At 31.4% G+C, this 20984-nt stretch overlaps 2 protein-coding genes across 7 annotated transcripts in view; both read right to left on the bottom strand.

Annotated features, from left to right (window-relative positions):
* Positions 1-20984, bottom strand: part of LOC129984662 (calcium-transporting ATPase type 2C member 1-like) — a 104882-nt gene that overhangs the window by 26292 nt on the left and 57606 nt on the right. The gene's annotated exons all lie outside the window — the stretch shown is intronic.
* LOC129984661 (uncharacterized protein F54H12.2-like) lies at positions 5838-17995 on the bottom strand. Of its 5 annotated transcripts, none has more exons than XM_056094586.1 (3): positions 10645-17995; positions 10482-10550; positions 5838-10339 (listed from the first exon to the last, which is right to left on the bottom strand). In XM_056094586.1, the coding sequence occupies exon 1, from the start codon at positions 13537-13539 to the stop codon at positions 12235-12237; it is 1305 nt and encodes a 434-aa protein (XP_055950561.1). In that variant the 5' UTR covers positions 13540-17995; the 3' UTR covers positions 5838-10339; positions 10482-10550; positions 10645-12234. The 5 variants fall into 5 exon arrangements, with proteins under 5 accessions (XP_055950561.1, XP_055950558.1, XP_055950557.1 ...); XM_056094583.1 differs by having other exon boundaries at positions 5866-10339; positions 10482-10569; positions 10645-11616; XM_056094582.1 differs by having other exon boundaries at positions 5866-10339; positions 10645-11616.

Raw genomic sequence — 20984 nt, 5'->3', positions numbered from 1 at the left:
GAAAATATAAAATATTATTGAAAGAAAAAATTTGACATCTTGATTTAGGCTCGCGCTAATGAAAATTGTGAGCCCTTCCCAACCAGAGCACATGGCAGTTCGATATAGTTTTATTCAAATCCTTATTTGACTCCATATATTTATTACATATAATATTTGATAGGGGAAGAGGTTTTATGGTCTTCTTTAAGCCTTCAATGAATATTATTTTTGAATTTCCAATGAGTTGAACAGAAATTACTGAAAATGTCGTCAATGATTATGTTCTTTAACAAACTTATTTAGTTGAAGAACCCATGAAGTTTTCATTTTTAATTTATGCTACCATATTGATACAATAATTTTTAAAATACATATGTATATTTTAAAATAATGATTAAACAGTAAATAAAAAACGCCACTTGCGATTAAACATCAACGCACAACAATGACAAGAATTAGACTTCAAAAATTAGTATTAGATTATTAGAAACATTCTTGAAACTGCATAGTCAAACTACGGTTTAATTAACGGTTTGTCTAAAAAAGTAGTAGTCTATACGAAGAAATTATACGAGGACTATTAAAAACCGACCATAAAACTCTGAAACAAGCTCAGATGAAGATGATGACATTGATAACAAAAGGAAACATTCCACTTGCCATAACATCGTGTCCTGAAATGAATACTAAAGTGATAATGTTCGGTTCAGAATAGGTTTCCACAGCGGCCAAGTTAGAAAACTTCTGTAAAATAGGCATCGTATCCAATCTTGGTATTCCAAAGCCGACCTTGTAACCAAGTCACCACAACGCAACAAAAATTGAAAGCTGTTATATATATAATTTTCAAGTGATCCAGAATAAGAAATAAATGGAATAATAAGAAATATACGGTATTATGTACTAAAAAGTAGATTTTTTTTCTAATATTTAATTGTGTAAAATTCTAAAACTCTAGCACATAAGTTAATGGGTGTAAAACCGACTACCAAATTCCACTTTTACACATATGAAGTAAATGAAGGTGCATAATAAAAAATAGAAAAATAAGTATTATAGAAATGTTTAAAATATCTTAATAGTTACAACAATGGTAAGATAAAAAAAAAGCTTGGAAATCTTACAATGCATTTTATCGCTAAACAGGATGTGAAGGTTATAAATTTTTCAAGTGCTAAAGCGAGAATAAAACACTATTTTTGTTTTTCAGGCTGGAAAACTCGGTTCCTTCAATGTTAGCGATAACAAAATTCGAAAGAGTCAGTATATCATTCCTTTTGACGTTTGCGAGCAGTCAGCGAATTTGAAGTTCACGGACAGAGAAAAAGTGATAAATTATTTGGCTTGATATTAATGACAGGCGGACGTGAGTTCTGTGAAATATATCCTAGAGTAGCATTAGTGAACTAAGTTGAAAACAAATTTGTCTAAAAATAGAAATGAAGAAATAAAGCAATATAATTGACAGAATCACTTATACTTACTTGGATAATCAATAGAAAAACCGATGATCTAAACAATTTAAGCCACGATTTATAAATAATGGAAAACAATAATCACAATTTACAAACAGTTTTTATGTCTATAAAAAAAGAAATTATTCAACTATAGTTATAGTTATTAATAGTTCCTACTATTAATAAAAATGAATGAATGAATGAATGTGTGTGTGTGTGTGTGTGTGTGTGTGTGTGTGTGTGTGTGTGTGTGTGTGTGTGTGTGTGTGTGTGTGTGTGTGTGTGTGTGTGTGTTAGGGTTTTGTGGGCCAGACTGTTTTATCTACAGCTGCCAAATTTGGTAAATATATATATAGCTTGGAAGATAGAAATATGTATTTCGGAGTGATTTTTCCAAATTTTTTTTGAATAAATTAAAATGAAAATGAATTTTGTTGTTTTAGCGATAACTTCCAAAAATGTTATTGCACAAAAATAAATTTTACACTATTTCAAATGATACTAATTTAATCTTCTTCACTGCTGGCTTTCCTAAGAATTCCATTCCATATCTTGGAATGGAATTTTTCTTGTTCAATACTTGTCATCCAATTGTGTGCTTTGACCGTTTAATCCTATGTATTGATATAAATTTAATAATACTTAGCACTTTACATAGTTTTTAAATTTCCGAATTGGTTCTTTTTCTCCAATAATTATCACATTTAATTCCAATTCCTCTTTCAAATATAGCAATAATCTATCTTTTTCAATCACTGATCATTCTTTAGCAGCTTACGTGTGAACGAGCCTATTCAAAACCAATTTAATAGTAGTGCACATTTTTCCGACATTTTGGCAATTTTTGAAAAATATTTTTTTCCTAATTTCTAATAAGAATCCACTGTTGCCCTAAAATTCAGGCCATTTCATTACTTAAAAAAAAAAAAAAATTGTTTGATGTTCTTCCATAGTTGAAAGTTAATGAAAAAGGATCCTGTTTAACATCACTGTAATTTACAAGACAAATAAAAATGTGTAGCAGTTGCATTACTCTTATCTCCTCTTTTGGACACTAAATGGCGATACCTGATTAGGCCATTCCATATGCCATCCCATAGCGATTGTAATTAGAATGAGATGTGATGCTGAACTGTGAAGCCGCGCGCGTGAATGTCTTGTCTTTGTGTTTGTGCTTGTTTAGTGTGTGAATGTGATTGTTAAAAGAAATGTTCCTAAAAACATTCGTCCTGTTGCTTCCTGCATGGATCATAATAATCTACATACCACTACAAAAGTAATTAAAATATCAGGAAATTAAAAAGATGGATGAACAGTATATTTATATTTTAAATAACGCAACGCTGTGATGTTTTGGAATTGTGTCTACTACGCACTACAGGATTTAACTCAGACAATTAAAATAACACGGCTTAATATCGAAAAATTTAGCAGAATCATGAAGTTATATCTAAACGATTTGCTTCAAATGAAATATAAGTAATATTTCAAGCGAATCAGTTGTTCGCAAAAGGCGACTGGTAAAAAAATAAGAAAAATTCGATTTCCAGCTTTCACTTCTTTAATTCAGTTAAATATTATGGAGATAAGTCATACATAAGTAACACATGATAGAATCACAAAATCGAATTAATTTAGCTATTTACTATACATTTTACAGACGGAAAACGTTTAACATATGATTATCATTTCACTCGGATGAAATCTATTCTTACGCAATTATACAGGAAGAGTTAAAGTAATATATTGCTTCACAGTAAATGCAATAAGGAAAATTTAATCTGAAACGAAAAATTACTTGTTTCATCAGTATAGAAATATCTACATATAGATCAATTTATAGTGAAAAAAGTTTTATTTCAACACTGGCATATGTAAGGAATACACTTTAATCATGATCCGATTGCTAATTTTCTAAAATGTTTTAAAATCCAGTTGGAAAAATGCTTTAAGATATACAGAACTATATTTCATGTAATTTAAGTCAATAAATGGACTGCTGAAAAAATTACGAAGCCTATTTATTACAATCTCCCGATCCCATTAATCATGTTTACTAAAATATTCTTATATTTTAGTCAAAAAATAAAATAAATAAAATTAAACAAATACTTCTGAGAATAGAACTGAATAAATTCTGAAACCAAATTTCATCATTTGAAGCAAACAACAACTAATTTGAGGAAACATTTCCGTTGACTGGAATATTGTCCCCCGAGACGGTCATTTAGATGGTCAAAACAGTGAAAGTTTTTATAACTCGATCAGTTTTAGTTACAAAAGAGTGCAACTACTTTTACTTAAAATACTAGTGTTTCAAGAATTTTTTGCTAAATATGATTAATAGACAGTTTAAAAATTATACTTCGGATTGTTTTCAAATGTGCATTTATTGATTAATGACACAAAATATCATCCTTTCCATCATTTTTCCAACTGAAAATATGTGCCTAATGATAGGACCACGGCATAGAGTGGACACACTTTATAATCTTAGGATGAAAGGCTAACAAAATTCTAACTACAGGAAAATAGTTACTTCGACTCTGACTCTCACAACAAAACTGGAGATATTTATTGGTATAAAGTATTTTAATATAATTATGAATCACATTATGCATGTATGTGAAATTTTTTACTTCAATTGATGTTGTCTCCATTTCATGACATTTGAAGGCTCACACACCGAAGTTCATACCCAGTAGCTCATAAAGCAATTTAGAAACGGGAAGTAAATCTGAGAAAACAATCATTCAGTATTTATAGTCATTAGTCAAATTCGAAACTGTATAAATGTAAAAGCATGACAGAAATAAATGCATGCGCTCTTCAAAAATTACGCCACCAAAATAAGGAAAAAAATTTAAAGATTTCACCAATTTTGAAAACTGATATCCAAAGATTCAGTTTCCCTACACCTAAAAAGATCACCTGAAAAGTCATTAAGGGAACAGTGGACTTTGAAATAAGCAAAAATGGATGAAAAGTGGCATTTTATTTTTATTGTTTCATCACCAAAATATATGTTTAAATTCAATTAAAATAGTGTCATAAAATGTATTATTCAATAAAATGAACATTTGAAAGGCCTGGGGGAAAAGTACATTTTAATGACTTTTCTGAAAATGATATTGTAGTTAGATTTGAAGTTTGATCTTTCAAATGCTCCAGGTGTTTTCATTTTTGCAGAGATTAAATAGAACTGATAATAAAGAGTCCGGTTAACATTAAAAGGTAACAGAGTATGCATTTTGTATTTCGAGGGTTTTAAGATAGTTAAAAGTCAATTTTAGTTCAGAAATAAAACTTATGAAAATTCAGTAACTGTGTATAAAAATATTTCTAAAAAAATTAGCATTTAATTGAGATTTAGATTTTAATTACAAAATTATACACAGTTTTGTTCCAAATAAATTTATATTGAGTAATGAGGAAAAAATTTAAAAAATTAAAAAATTAATTCTGAAATATTTTGAAATTTAATATATAATTTAATTTTTTAAAAATATAATAAATTTTTAAAAATAAATATTTTATAAATAAAACATTAAAACATATATATAACAAATGTTTTTAAAAGTTTTTTTTCAAAGAAATTTGACACATTTATATTTTAATACATATGCATAAAAAATTTCATAACCCTAAACGAATAATACGCGAAAGTGCCTAATAGTGCCCACCATCCCCTTAAATAGAATAAAATCAGAATTCAGAAGTCACTTTAGGATTTAAAAAACACAATTTTGAAAACCAATGATGGAATTAGCACACAAAAAATTATCTCCCATTTTAATAAAATATGTATGTATTAAGCAGTAAAACATAAGATTTGATTTTTAAAAAAATTTTTGCAGTAGTTTTTTTTTTTATTTTTTTTTTATAGATAATGAAGTTTAAAATTAAAGTCGAATCAGATGCAGATGACAATAGTAGTATAGAGATGATGGCTCTCATATAAAAAGTACCTTTCACTAGATGATGGCTCTCATATAAAAAGTACCTTTCACTAGATGATGGCTCTCATATAAAAAGTACCTTTCACTAGATGATGGCTCTCATATAAAAAGTACCTTTCACTAGATGATGGCTCTCATATAAAAAGTACCTTTCACTAGATGATGGCTCTCATATAAAAAGTACCTTTCACTAGATGATGGCTCTCATATAAAAAGTACCTTTCACTAGATGATGGCTCTCATATAAAAAGTACCTTTCACTAGATGATGGCTCTCATATAAAAAGTACCTTTCACTAGATGATGGCTCTCATATAAAAACTTTTTATATGAAAACCATCATCTCTATACTACTAAAAGAGCGAGCAATGTTTTCTGCAAGGTTATAAATTTTATTCCCACTCAAAAAAAAGAGGCACAGACTGATAATTGTTGAACGATTTTTATTGTATATATAAGAAAGAAATATATGTATAAAGAAAGGATATGAATACAAATTATTTTCATTTCATTCGAAAAAGCAGTGCAAACAATTAATACAATATTAAGTAAGACAAAACAACAACTTGAATCATATATATATGTACATGCAAAAATAGTATAAAAATTGATTACATTAAAAAATAAAATGTTCTTGGTATTTATTAATAATATCTCATGGAAGATCTTATATTGGTTCGCATTTGCGTTATAGACTGAGAAAACCATGAAAAAACTCAGTCCAACCAGTCGATCTGAGTAAACATTTGATTCACTTACAAAGCATGTGAATATAAGAAAGAAATGTATATAAAGAAAGGATATGAATACAAATTATTTTCATTTCATTCGAAAAACAGTGCAAACAATTAATACAATATTAACTAAGATAAAAACAACAACTTGAATCATATATATATGTACATGCAAAAATAGTATAAAAATTGATTACATTAAAAAATAAAATGTTCTTGGTATTTATTAATAATATCTCATGGAAGATCTTATATTGGTTCGCATTTGCGTTATAGACTGAGAAAACCATGAAAAAACTCAGTCCAACCAGTCGATCTGAGTAAACATTTGATTCACTTACAAAGCATGTGAAATAAAATTGAACTAAGAGACAATTTTCCCCTTAACAGAAGGTAGCTATTGAATGCTTAATAGTTTTTCAAAAAAATTTTTTTTTTGAAGAACATAAAAATAAACGAAAATTTTACTACCATTATTCTTCAAGCAAGGAATAGTGACCAAAGCATTTTCCGGTCACACCATCCTCATTCAAAAATATTTTATCGTAAAACGGAGATAAAGAAATTTTGTTTGATATGGTTGTAGAAAGAATATGTGATTTTGACTGTATAGAATATTGCTCGTGACGATGAATCGTTTCATTAAGTAAAGAGGTTTTAAAATGTTCATGTGTTATGTTTCTTAAACAACTCTGTTTTACACCTTTTGCCTTTTTCGTTTCAGTATTTTCACATTTGTAGCTGTACATTTTGCATCGTAAACCGATAAATTCTGAAATAGGTTTAGATTTCGTTTCGTCTTTTAAAAACCCTAACTTATTTTGGTTCTCCGAATTAAAAAATTCACTTGAAGATGGATAGTTGCTTAGATCCATGATATCAAAAAATTCATTTTTAAAATCTTTGTAAACATTATTTGTAAATATTTGCATGAATAGAGAATCAGTATCTGTGTATAAGAGTTTGCAATTTTCTTTATAATATTTTTTGAACTTAGAGTAATATAAAGTATACATGTGTAATTTAGCTAGCTCAAGCACGCAAAATCCTACATAAATTGGTTTGTCGAGAACTAGATTAATTTTTTTCATCTTAAAGACAGCGAAGTCTTCGTTTATGCTCTCAAAGTATTCAAGTAAAGGACTTGCTAAATGCTTTCTACATTCAGCGGGTGTAAGAGCAGTCTTTAAGTTAATTCTTTTTCTGACGTTTTGGCATGTTTTGCCGAAAAAAGCATTATTCATTTTTTTAAAGAAAGATTTTTCAAACTCGCTTTTGGCTTGTTGGCGTTTTTCATTATTAAAATTTATATAGCTTCGCAACCAGTCTGATTGTGAAAAAGCCAAGATCCGATAAATTTTTTTTAAAGACATCCCATGCTTTAAATAGTATTTTAAGTTCCTGTAGTGTAAAATGTAGCGTTTCTTTGGATAAAAATTTGGTGTTAACTTTTTACACTCGGTGAATGGAATATTTTTTTCAGACAATATTTTTTTTTGATAATCTGATAACATTTGTTTATTTATATTTAAGTGTTCTGCTGCTAAGGGAAAATCATGGAAATCATGAGCTGATTTATCATATAGTAAATCTACCTCTAATAAATATCCCGTTTCTGAGTATCGAGATACATTTGCTAAATCAAAAACAGCTATTTCTTCAGGTGAAAGCCAACGAAAATCCCCCACAGGTAGATATTCAGACATGCAATGTCCGTAAAGATTGTTAACATCTAAATTCACAATATAATTTGTAGGTTCATCGGGGTTATAACAAGAAAGATATGGATTATTTGCCTGGGCATATCTTTGACCGAGAAAGCAAATTCCACCTCTCATTTGAGTCTCAAGTAAGACATAGTCTTCTACATTCGATAACAATTTTAATTCCTGACCTGTGAATTTTAAACCAGAATGCCACGTTAAATCAGCAATAGTTAGGAAATGAGCAGGGTCCAAATGATAGTGCATCATGCTTGTTTGTCGAAACGATTGAAATACTTCAGCTAAAAGAATTGTATCTGTATTTTGATACAATTCAAGGTAATCTTGAAAATTTTTACAATGAAATTCTTGGTAAACCCTCAGTGCGTGTTTGTATTCTTTTTTTGTTATGTTCGAATTCGTCAAAATGTTAAAAAAGGCTTCGTGAGGTGGAAATGTCTTTTGTTTTAAAATATCTTTTGATGAAAAATAGCTATAAGGAAAAAATCCTTTTTGTTTGAGTAAGTTTCTATTTGTTTTATTTTGGAAAAAAGAATCAAAAATGTCAAACCGATGTTCAGAAATTTTCAAAATTTCTACAAGAGAAGATAAGGAAGAATCAAGAAATGCGTACGAATCAATAAATTTAATGTAATTATCGAGGGTGAAACTAGTAAATTTTTGACTATTCGTCGGAATTATATCAATCTGATGCGCGAATTCTGGAGACATATGTTTTAACAATAAGTGGGAATCGTACCCCTTAAGGTTGTGAATGACTACAGGAATGAAATTACTTCTTTTTAAATTTAAATTGCATGAATCGTGACAGAAACCTCTAAATATGCCTAAAACATGGCAATGATCTCTGACAATGCGATCACTCGGTTCAAATTTTAACTTGCATATGTAACATGTGCTAGGCTTTCCCGTTGGTATATTTTCCTCGATCATTGGTTTATTGCATGATAGTCTTTTAAATAAAGATTTTGCTAATTTTTTTATTGTTTTTAAAAATATTTGTACTGGATTTTCTCCGCAATAGAATTTGTGATATATTATTTCATTTTTTATATTAATTGCTATTAATGCGAAACTGATTGGTTCGTGATGCTCTAGGTTGGCTGAAAAACTCTGAGATGTATTTGGTAAAACAGTAGATATATTTTTCGTTATGCATTCAAAATCCGCATACAAAATAAAAGGATGGAACAACATTTTGTAAATGCTAGTAAATTTTACAGTGTTTATTTTAGGCGGTGATAGTTTTTGGGGGGCATTTTGGCAACACACTCGCTTATGATCTACAAGACTATTTCGCCTCTGAAATCCAATCAGGCATCGCGAGCAATAATGATGAATCCCTTTTTTGGAGTTTAATAAACGATTTAGATTTTTAATTAAGAAGTAATGCTCTTTATACAGAAGTAAATTTATTTCCGAACCCAACTTTTTATTACTGATATATATGGGGAAAACTTCTTTGTCATAAGTAAAAATATTTATCTTTAAGCTGTTGATACTTTCAAAATGCTTTATGTTAGAGAGTTTCATGGGGAAGGTTACATTTTTCAATTTTAAGTATTTTAGTTTATTTTGGTAACTGCTTGGAGCATTAGGATTTTTTTCAGGAGGAAAGAGATGAGCTAAGCAACTATATATGAAGCATTTGTGATCATCGCAACGTATATTTAGAAGAGTTCTTTTTTTTTTTAAACAGTCAGGTAATTTTATATTACCGCAACCTCCCCGCGGTTCTCTGTACTGTCCGATATTAACATCTAAAAAGTTAATTTTATTAATAACCCAACCACTACCGTTTTGGATATATGTTTCAATGGAATTGAATATTTTCTGAAAACAGCTTTTAACTTTACTTTTTACTTGGTTATATGATATTATGCGTTCAGCAAATGAACAGAAGTAAGCGTTTTGCAGTAAATTGTCAGGATGAGTATCTTTAATAAATTCAATGCTTATGCATATTAAAAGACGGAAAGGTAGGTTTTGCTCTAATAAGAGTAAGAAAATGTTTTCTCGAATTTCGTTATATAAGTTGTAGGGATCAGAGTGTATCGGAGAGTGTCGGTAAGCTGAAATATAACCTCTAAAACTTGATTCTATTCTATTAAACGACATTCTAAGAAGATGAATATAGGGAAAATTGTCAAGTTAGTTCAATTTTTTTACAAAATTTTCATTTAACTCGTGAATGTCAATTTTTCTTTATATGTTCTGCAAACACATTTATAGCTTTTTTTAAAGCTCCCAATTGGTCAAGATTCATGTTGAATCTGTTCTTTGTTTCATCTCCAACATTCTTTTGGAAAGCAAGATAATAGGACTTTCTGTATTCCTTGATGCTGATGTTAATCCCTTTTCCTAGGTAAGCGCTTATTGGGGGTATGAGCTTTTTCTCTTCTGTCGGATCAGAAAAATTATACTCGAAATTCTTTGCTCTTTTGGTGGACTCCTCTTTTTTCTCATCGTTTGATTTTCTTTTAGCTATCAGAAAAGGGATAATATTTTGAAATTAAATCTAAAGATACAAAATGTAAAATGATTTTACATTTTACCGTCATGTTTTTTCTTTGGGAATTTAAAAATCTAAAGTCTAAATTGACTTATAAAATCAAATCTAATTTACCGCTTGTATGCTTTTCCTTGGAAGGAAGGGGAAATAACTGCTCGCCGTCTGAATCGCTATCAGTTAAGCCTATTAGGAAGTGTGAAAACTTAACGTTATTTTTAAAAAATTATGTTACACATGCTTAGCAATCTAAAAAGAATATGAAAATGCAATCACTTACTGACGCTCGCTTTGTGACTGTCCATGATAGCTGAGTAGTACTTAGATACACGCACTCTGAGGAAGACGGAGACAGAGATGAAGATGAAGTCTTCAACAAGATCGGTAGTATATGTACAAAGGCTGATGTAGCTTATATTTATACCCCTGTTTATGTAAGTGGCAATGGAATAATTGTTTATTATCTGTAGAATTTCCCAGGAACGCCTTGTTCTCCCTGAACTGGTGACCTTAAAGTAATTTTAAAATAACTTTATGTGCATTTTCCTACCTTAACCCACTTTCACCACCTTGAGAATAAAACAACGTAATTTTACGGTGATATAGGATATTACAAAAAACATACTGATGTAGCGAAGCAAAATAAGACAGACGCAATTATACAGTTAAATTATATTTTTATTCAGGGATTGTTAAAATATTACATCGAGTGGTACAATCAGTTTCTTCGTGTTGCTTATGCATGTAGAACATCGATTCATTGATGATGTTACATTAAATGACAGTTAGTGCTGCTTAGTATTACAATTTTATATAGAGTTTACAATGCTGAGCTATTCTCAGTATCTTAGCTGTATAGTTTAGTATTTACATTTATTTTCTTTGAAGTTGTCAACAATTCCATTGCAGATCTTTGAATCATGAGTAATTGATTCGCCGAAGTTCGCTTTGTATTACGTTTTACAATCAAATGTCTGTCGATAATTCATAGCAGAACCGTTATGGAGTTCTCTGACAATATCATTATTGTTGAGAACCTTGAAATAGGCAATCTTCAATCTGCAGTCTGAATCGACTGTATCCATTTGATAGGAGTTCGCAGCTTGAACACAGGATATCATATTTTCGTAAAGGGAATCGGTGAAGCAATGAATCATATAAGCTGATCCAGTACGCTTCAAGTACATAAAGCCATATCTCAGTTCGGAAGTCATCGTTTCTGCTGAATCAGTTGAAGCACAATGAGAATTCCACAGTTAGTGTATCTCTTTTATATGCTCTGTATGAAAAGTGACCTCCAAAAAAATATGTTAAATTTATAGAGAGAGCATATATAATTATATTCTGTTGAAACATGTCTAAAGACGTCTATTTCTGAAATCACGAGCTTCACAAATTTGATTTGAATATGGAGAAAAGCAGCAATTTTGTAAACGAAATTTGCTAGCTACAAATTTTTTAATAAACTTCTCGTTATTTTCAATTTTATTAGAATCTAGAGGTGACAAAGTTTGCTTTCTCACAAAATTGTACAAGAAATGAAGGCAAAAATGACCACAAGTATACGACACTAAGCTTTGATATCTACATTTGTTCCAAGCAAATTTTGCAGCGTTATTTTCTATGAACTTTAAAATATATTTGTTATTCGGCACAGAAGCATAACTACAAAAATAGTAACATTTGTTATTCCGAAATGCTATTGCAACCCAATGACTTCCCGGTTTTGTTTTAGGATCTAAATTTACAATAAAACATGAATAACTATCTATTGTCTTAGGCAATTCATCTGAAGCGTATACGCCTCCAAATTTAGAACGTAGACGGAAGTCGCTGCATGCAAGTCTGCACAAAGTTGTGCTATCCATTTTCAAAAATCTGAAAAAATACTGCGACTTTTGTCGATTTCTATAGTATTTCGATACTCTGAAAAAACTATTAAATTTACAGTTTCAGATAATGCTTTGCTGAATTTTATATCAATAGTTAAATTACCATTGCGTGAAATACTTTCGTGCATTCCGTCCGCGTTGAGATCGGGCGTCAAATCTACAGCGAACAGCGTATACCCATCTTTATATTCAGTGTAACTTATATTAATGTCTTGATCTTTATGATATCTACCCAAATCAGTAAATAGACTCATATAACATCTGCTGTAACTGTTAGAATTATCAAATTTTGGTTGAAAGGGCTTTGACGGAATCATACGATTGCCATCTAATATACAAAGATATGATAAATCATAATGCTTGAAATTGAATGGATTTTTTGAAAAATCCCCATTAAATGCAGCATTAGATACCATACCCATTATAAGTCGTGTCGGTAATTGTCCAATGAACGCATTAGGGATAGTTATTGATTGCATTCCTGAAGAAAGTGCGAATGATTTCACTTCTGTTCTGCGAATAGGCATTTTTATAACTCCCTTGCTTAAAGCTAATTCATGGGCAATCACGACTGAGGGAGCGACTTTAATTTTCCTAACAAATAATGATGCGTGATATATAACTACTTTAAAATCTTGCGTGGCTGACATCAGAGCAAAAGAATCCTTATTTCTTTCTAATTTGATCCGAAGATTCACCGAATTTATAAGACATTTGCTCTGATTGCCTAGATCGAAATGTAATGGACCTATCATATCTATAAGTTTACTATCTTTGCAGATGTTATATCTAGTTTGGTAACCGGAATTTGCATTATCACCAACATTAGCTAGTTCTACTGATTCATGCTTAGAAGCAGCGTCTTTGTAGAAAAGACCCGATGTTAGCATTGATTCTTGAACAGCTCGAGGTGAAAGCAAAGCATCGAAAATACATCTATATGCGTAGTTAGCTTGCGAAGAAACCTGCTTGTCATTTAATGTAACTGAACATTCAGAAAATAGCGTATTAAGGAGATAATTGATAGGAGCCACTTGATCAGGCGTTCCAATTACTGCTCCATTTCTCTTTTTAATTTTCACTTGTAGATGCAGAAGTGTATGGGATAAGTCCAGATAATGTTCACCACTTCCGCTTACGTAAAATTCAATTGGCGTCTTTTCATTCAGAGATGCAACAGGAAAAATCTCAGTGAATGAGCTGTCTTCTGTTGATAATTGTACAGGATTCACGTTAAAAAGGTCTAATTCACTCTGCAAGCAAGCACACGCTCGGGAATCCATTATGAAAATATGTCTGCTTTCTTTAATTTCTTTCGGCTCCGCTTGACACGTTGCGAATGATTTTTCTTCTGTAATTTCTTTCTTTTTATACCCGAACCGCTCTGAATTTTATGAATAATGTCGTCTTTTATTTGTTTTGATGTTTCGCGAAATCGCGATCTTGCCGAGTCTTTAAGAGATGAACCTGAAGCAACATCTGACATTACTTTTGAACCTGCGCTTAGAAGGTGTTTTCCTAAATACTTTCCAGCTTTCAGTGCTATGGGAGAAATAAATCGAAATAAATTTGAAAACATTCCATATCCTCTTTGGTGGCCAACACCCTGAAAATATGGTCCACCGCCAGCCTGCACTTGCGAGCAGTAATAATCTTCACAAGCTTTTTGATCCAAATGCATTCTCTTTCACGATCGGATTTAAAATGATTCATCACAAAATAAGTAATAGTTTTATAGTGTTCTGCGACGGAAGGAGAGAACCAAGAGTGATTTCCCACTGGTAAAAATTATACCATCTCCAGAGCTACTTCTCAATTCGATTTCTATGCAATCGATATAATTTTTGCGCAAAGGAAAATACAGCGGTCTTTGATAATTTATTACTATTTGGTCTTCTTTTTTCGACATAACAGGAATAATACGGAGTAAAGGAGCAATTGTATCCCCTACAAAGTGCGATTCTATGATATCACTATAGACATAAATTTCGGTGATTCCTCCATCTAACTCCAATTGATAGTCAGATATATGAGTTCCGCCATTTAATGTGGATTCTTTGAAACCTAAAAGATCTCTTAATCCTTCTTGTAAAGTCAGAGTTGAATTTTCTGGTATATGAATTTTGATCTTATTGTTCGCTAAATGATTAAAAGCAAGGTGTTTAAAAGATCCAAACAACTGCTCTGAGTTTTTATAAAATCCGACTTGTAGTTCCATATCCTCTGTTTTTTTAATTTTCACAGGAATTGTTGGTTTATCCGTAATGCTCACGCGGAAGTATTCGTTCATAGGAGGCCTTTCAATTTTTTGCAAAACATGTAACGTTCTACCCGTTAAAACAATATCTTTCGTCATGCCCAACATTCGCATAAACAACGGGGCATATAATAACCTAAACTCGAGTTCAACATTCTTTTGAACCGTTATTTCTACTTTATCTTCTTTAAAGTCGAATATAAAATCCGCTGCACCTCCTATACCGGTCTGCATTAGATTATGATTTATATGCTGAAAGAGTTCGTGATGTATGTTGTTCATATCAGTATACTTATGATTAAACCTGGTGACGCGAATTATAAAATGCCTTTTCATATTTCGAGCGATAATTTTGAAAATATTGTCTTTGTTTGTCTTTGATGGTTTTCTGTACATAAAACTTTCCGATGTTTTTATAACTCTATCCTCTCTAGGTAAGTTTAACATAGTTAACAATCTTGGTGAATCAGCAGCTGTCAAGTGTAGTTCATAATTCGGAGCAATAAGTATATTCATATTCTTGTGATCCAATTCGAAAGAGACGAAATGTCCACATATTGCTTCAATACTTTGGTTAATGTTATCGATTATATCCTCATCAGAAGTTCCCTGTTCAATTTTTATTCTGATTGAGTATTCCAGAAAATCCTTTTCCACCAATTTTGTTTCCTCGTAAGTTATCGAATATTTATTATTATGATTTCCGATGTTGAACCAGGTTCGAGGAACGAATATTTCTGATAAACCAACTTCCCATTCACCAGTTAGTATTATTGGACGAGATAATTTCGTTCTGAATGATGCTTGCGTATTTTTTGGAAAGTAATCCATGCTAGAGTTGCTGGGAAGCGTAATGTAAAAATCGTTCACTTCATCCATGCTGCTTTTACCCACGAGTTGAACCGATTATCAAAGCCTTTCCACTTCACGTAATATTCTTTCTTCGTACCTTTGCCCTTTGTTTTAAGCACCTTTTCTATATGCCAATAATCCTCAGGGCGTTTCAATATTTTCTGGAGTTCTTCTGCGTAAAATCGTCCTTTTATAGCTTCTGATTTAAGGTCTTGAAGCTCGAATGTAGTTGGATAAGAGGGATATACTTTTGACACCATAAACACCTCATCGCTCCACCCTGGTAAATATCCTCGTCTGAACGATTTATTCGCTTTCGATATTCTTACTAAATCTCCCTTATTCAAAATCACTCGCGAGTTCTTCAATGTGTAACCATATAATTTTTTGAAGATATGTGGTTCAAAATCACGAGTGACTTTTGAAGGTGCCATGCCAATGCTACGATGTTCACTGTCATTATACGACTTTACTAGTGACTGTAGCACATCATCATATCTATAAGATTTTCTATATGTGAATACCCTGAACATTTTGTTTTTTAAAGTTCTGTTGAACCTCTCAATAACACTAGCTTTATGATCACCTTCAGCTGAATAGTGGTTAATGCTGTACCTCTTAAACAATGACTGAAGTTGCGTATTGTAAAATTCCTTGCCCTTATCGCTTTGAATGTGTTTAGGCTTAACCTGCTGTAACAATTTTTCAAAAGCATTTTTTACAGCCACAGAAGTTTTGCTTTTAAGAGGTATAACATAGGCATACTTCGAAAATACATCAATTACGGTGAGTAAATACTTAAACCCATTATTATGTTCTGCTAAATGCTGTAAATCCACAAGATCGCATTGCCATAAATCATTTATACCATATGAAAGCGTCGACATCCGAGAAAATTTATACCGAACTGGTTTATGTAACGAATAAGTATCTTGGGTCATTAACCAGCGTTTAGCTTTCTCATATGGAACTTTAGAGATTGCTGATAGTTTCTTTATTCCGCCAAATGATGCAGGATTTGCGAAATCGTAATATGCTGCTTCTAATATTCTTTCCATTTTCTTTTCGAGTTTTGCTTCTTCTTCTTTGCTTTTGAATCTGGAGATTTCAGATTAATTTCGTTTTGGATCTCGCCTGCGTCTGTGTCAAACCCGAAATTTTCTACTAGCTTCTGGTTGCCAATCCAACGTGTTGGTATTTTTATCTCTTTAATACCCCTCCAAAACACTGAAAAACCATGTGGTTCATAACCTTTCTTTACATTTCTCATTAAATATGAAAATAAGTCAATAACGTTTGTGTTTTTAACGATTTCGTTATCTTTCATCAATTCACCATATTCATTCCAAGCATAGCTGCGTGTATTCAATTTTTCAGCAATAGGCGAAATAAATTTTTGGAAGTTCGCAGGAACTGAAAGTATGATATCACGTAATATAGGATCTTCCACTGAGTTACTTTTAGGCGATTCTTGAACTTGTTCCTTAGAGTCTTCAATAGTTACACGTATCGGTGGTTTAGGCACATTTATAGCATGCTGATATTTTAAAAGCAGTTGGCTCAACAGTTTTGCTTTTGCATCATCCGAATAGTTTGACTCATGAAGAAGGTTTAATATTTGGTTTTCAATACCATGTACTCCGGTATCTGATGTTTTCGAAAAGTAAGTTGCTGCTAAATCTTCAGGAACGAGAGCCATTCTCCGAGACATTGCTGCGAATATTAAATTCAGCTTCCTATTGCTTTTCCGGCAAGGCCTACTAACGCAGATAGAACTGCGGGAAGAATGAGGGGTAGGAAGCCTCCCGTTTGGTTAATTAATTCTTTTCTCTTTTTTTCTAAAGATAATTTTTTATTAACAATTTTTCTTATGGCCGTTTTATATTTACGTAATTTCTTTACGCTCACCGATAAATTACCACCTAAGACGTTTACACAAATTTCGCATAAGCAATGTAACTGACTTTTGTTAGCAGTCCGTATTATTGCTCTTTTTTGTGCTGGAGATGCGCTGAGTAGTAGTTTCAGTAAGTGATAATGCTTCTTTATATTCTTCATTTTATCGGTAAATATATCCAATAAAATCCATTGGAATCAGGGAACACGCTCTCTCTGAGCCTAAATTTTTCATCCGTTCTCGGGTGTAGGTCCACCAACAAATAGTTAAAATTGCCTTGCGTGCTCTTTTTGTAAGCATCCATAAAATATGCTGCCTTATTTCCGTATACTTGTCTTGCGAAGCACTGGATTTGTCCCACGTCACGATTGTTTTTAAATAATATTACATATTGTGCATTCAGACTTATGTCTCGCATCACTTTATTTCGGGGAAATAGATTCTGCAAAATCAGAATCACACTGATTCTAGAATGGTGTGCTGTAATAGTGAACAATTCCGCATAATCTTGGCAAAGTTGATCCATCTGATCATCAAATACATATAGATTTCCGCTTTCGACTTTTTCTGGAAAACCTTGAACAAATTTCATTTCTTTTTCTTTAGCAAACCATGGCTGAAAAACTTTATAGCACCAGATAATATTTTTAAATTCAAAATCATATGCTTTATGTGCAATCATTTGTCGCACCAATGAGGTTTTACCCGACTGCGATGCTCCTACACATAGTAAACACGAAGGATGTTTCAGTTTGAACATTGTTCACATACTTTCTGAAATTCCTCCTCAGTCATTTGAATTCCTAAAAAGCTTGCTGATAAATATGTTGAATTTACGTTAAAAAAATATCGTATGTCATGAATATTTGCACCCTGTTTTAAACATTCATGATAAAATAATTTCCTTCCTATATGTATCGAACGAAAGCACGTTTTATTATTAATTTTAATTTCGTTGTCAGTCGTCTCAAGGTGGTTTGATATTATAAAAATTAATTCTGCTGTAGCTAGAATTATTAAAACAAGCAAGCTCAACTTTTTTCCATCCATTTCTCGTGTATGCTGACTGACTAAATGACGATTTCGATCGATAAATTTCTTTATATTCTTTTTTTCTTCAGATGTCCCCCATTATAAACAAATGCTTTTTTTTCACCTTGGAAAAAAAATGGAACGCGCATTTCCTCTTCTTCGCAAACTTGTACTTAACCTTTCCTCCCGACCTGAATACACCTGCTTTAACGGATCATTTTCTACCGTGATTTCAATGGTACCAAGGTTCGTATCTGCATACTCTCTTCTCAGCAAACTTCATTTGCAGCGTGCATCATTTCAGATCTGTAATTTATCTGAAGGTTCTTTTAGTTGTTGTGCCTCTTTTTTTTTAGTGGGAATAGAACTTATAACCTTGCAAAAACATTGCTCGCTCATTCTAATCGCCGCGGTTCAATCGAATGAGCCAGCAATGCTTCTCTCACTCATTGTTTTTCATGATTTTATTCTTGATCGTAACGTTTTTTCCCTTCTATCAATTTCCTTTCGGTGAAAAATGAACTTGTAAAGTTATAAAAACAATTCTAGATCAATTTAATCGCTTCGGTTTAAATATATGAGTGAACAATGTTCCTCCGTATACAGATAAAATTTTACTTATTTCTTATTATAATCTAGAGACATTTGTTGTAATTATAATGTTATTCTAAATTTTTAATTCTGAAATGAGATAAAAAAAATTCATTTAGTTGAATATTTCAACTATTTTGAAAGGCACTTTTTATATGAGAGCCATCATCTAGTGAAAGGTACTTTTTATATGAGAGCCATCATCTAGTGAAAGGTACTTTTTATATGAGAGCCATCATCTAGTGAAAGGTACTTTTTATATGAGAGCCATCATCTAGTGAAAGGTACTTTTTATATGAGAGCCATCATCTAGTGAAAGGTACTTTTTATATGAGAGCCATCATCCCTATACTACTGACAATCATATCCCCATCAAGCTCTCCGGGCTTCTCCCGATACATTTACAGGATATTTTAATGCACGTTATTCTTACAATTAAATAGTCAATTACAGCATACACTACCGAATTTTCAAAATCTCTCGGGAAAAAAAAAAAAAAAAAACAAATTCCCTGTCAAGCTGGAAGGCGAAAGTAAATTCCTTTTCGTCTATGCTAATATTTCACGAATCCAATTTCAGGCAAAATTAGGGCTTCAAAATCCCTTTTTAGCCCCAAACTTCTACGATATTGAAATTACCGAAGAGCTTTGAATACAAAAGTTGATCGTTTTAATGAGGCACTAATTTGGGTAATTGGTTTATTTTTCTATATTCATTATTAAGAAAGTTATAACGAAATGAAAATTTAATCCCTATCATTTCCACCCCTTTTGAGCTAGATAGCCCATTTACGAACTCGTCCAAAGTTTTTACAAAGTAAATAACATATTCCAAGCCGGTTAAAATCAAAAAGAAATGACTGTAGTTATCTTGTTCACAAGTAACACGGTGAAAGCGTTATATGCAAATAATATTATATATCTTAATATATATAAATTACGTGTCACGTTGTTTGTCCGCGATGGACTCCTAAACTACTTAACCGATTTTAATCAAATTTGCACACCGTGTGCAGTTTTATCTAACTTAAAAGATAGGATAGTCCTTTTTTTGAATTTTTAATTAGAATTTTAATTATTAATTAAAAACTAACTTTCCCGCCAAAAATGACTATTGGCGCAGCATGGCGAAATATGGCCCTTGCGCCAAAAAATCCCAAACTAACTAAATCCCGCCAAAAAAATCTTTTCATTTTCTCCACCGCCAAATGAGTACGGATTCAGGTTTTTTTCCCAACAGTCATGAGGCTAGGCTTAAGAGTTTTCGGCTGATTATTTGAAACGATTCTATTTATTTTCTTAATGTTTGATGCATTTAAAATTAAACATTGTTAATTAATAGATCTTTCAGATTCATTCTGAAGTACTTTTGAATTAAATAAAACAGAATAAAGGAAATTAAAAATTTCTAATCTGCATAGCGTTACCCCAACTGGCGTAGAAAAACTCACGCATTTGCGTTCCGTAACTGGCGTTGAAAATTCACGCATGTGCATTGTGTTCTGATTGTTATCAACGGATGATTCTTGATTTAAATTATTTTTAGGTTAGTTGCAGGCTTTTGTAATTAAATTATATTTATGTTAGTTATATATTTTTTTGTATATGCTTATAGTTTTAAGTACATCGTTTTTGAAGTAGTTTTTTTTAAACCTGTTTTCGACCAATTATTTTAAACGATTCATTTTATTTTCTTACTGTTTGATGCATTTAAAATGAAACATTGTTAATTAATCGATCTGTTCATGATGAATCTGAGAAAATGTTATTGACAAATTACATAAATTAAGAAAGATATTCTTTAGTTCCCATAAAGTTTAAACGCTCAGTGACTCTGTTATCAGTAATCATATTATAAAAAAATGCTTTGTTTCAGTAAGAAATATTATTATATTAATTGCAGATTAATTCTTTCCACTTTAATTTAAAGCATAAATTCTACGGGAGCTAACAGAAAATTAGAGATACATATTACATTATGACAGAAGGCCTTTATAATATTATGAGTGAATTATATGACTAACAAAATTTGAAGTTTTAGAATATTTTGATGCAGAATCTATTAAAGTAGGAATTGCGTAAAATATTTAATTATTAATA

The sequence above is a fragment of the Argiope bruennichi genome, chromosome 9 (assembly GCF_947563725.1).
Source record: "Argiope bruennichi chromosome 9, qqArgBrue1.1, whole genome shotgun sequence".
In the NCBI taxonomy this organism is placed as follows: Eukaryota; Metazoa; Arthropoda; class Arachnida; order Araneae; family Araneidae; genus Argiope; species Argiope bruennichi.
Note: the sequence above shows the minus strand (reverse complement) of the source record. Positions and strands in the feature narration are given on the sequence as shown.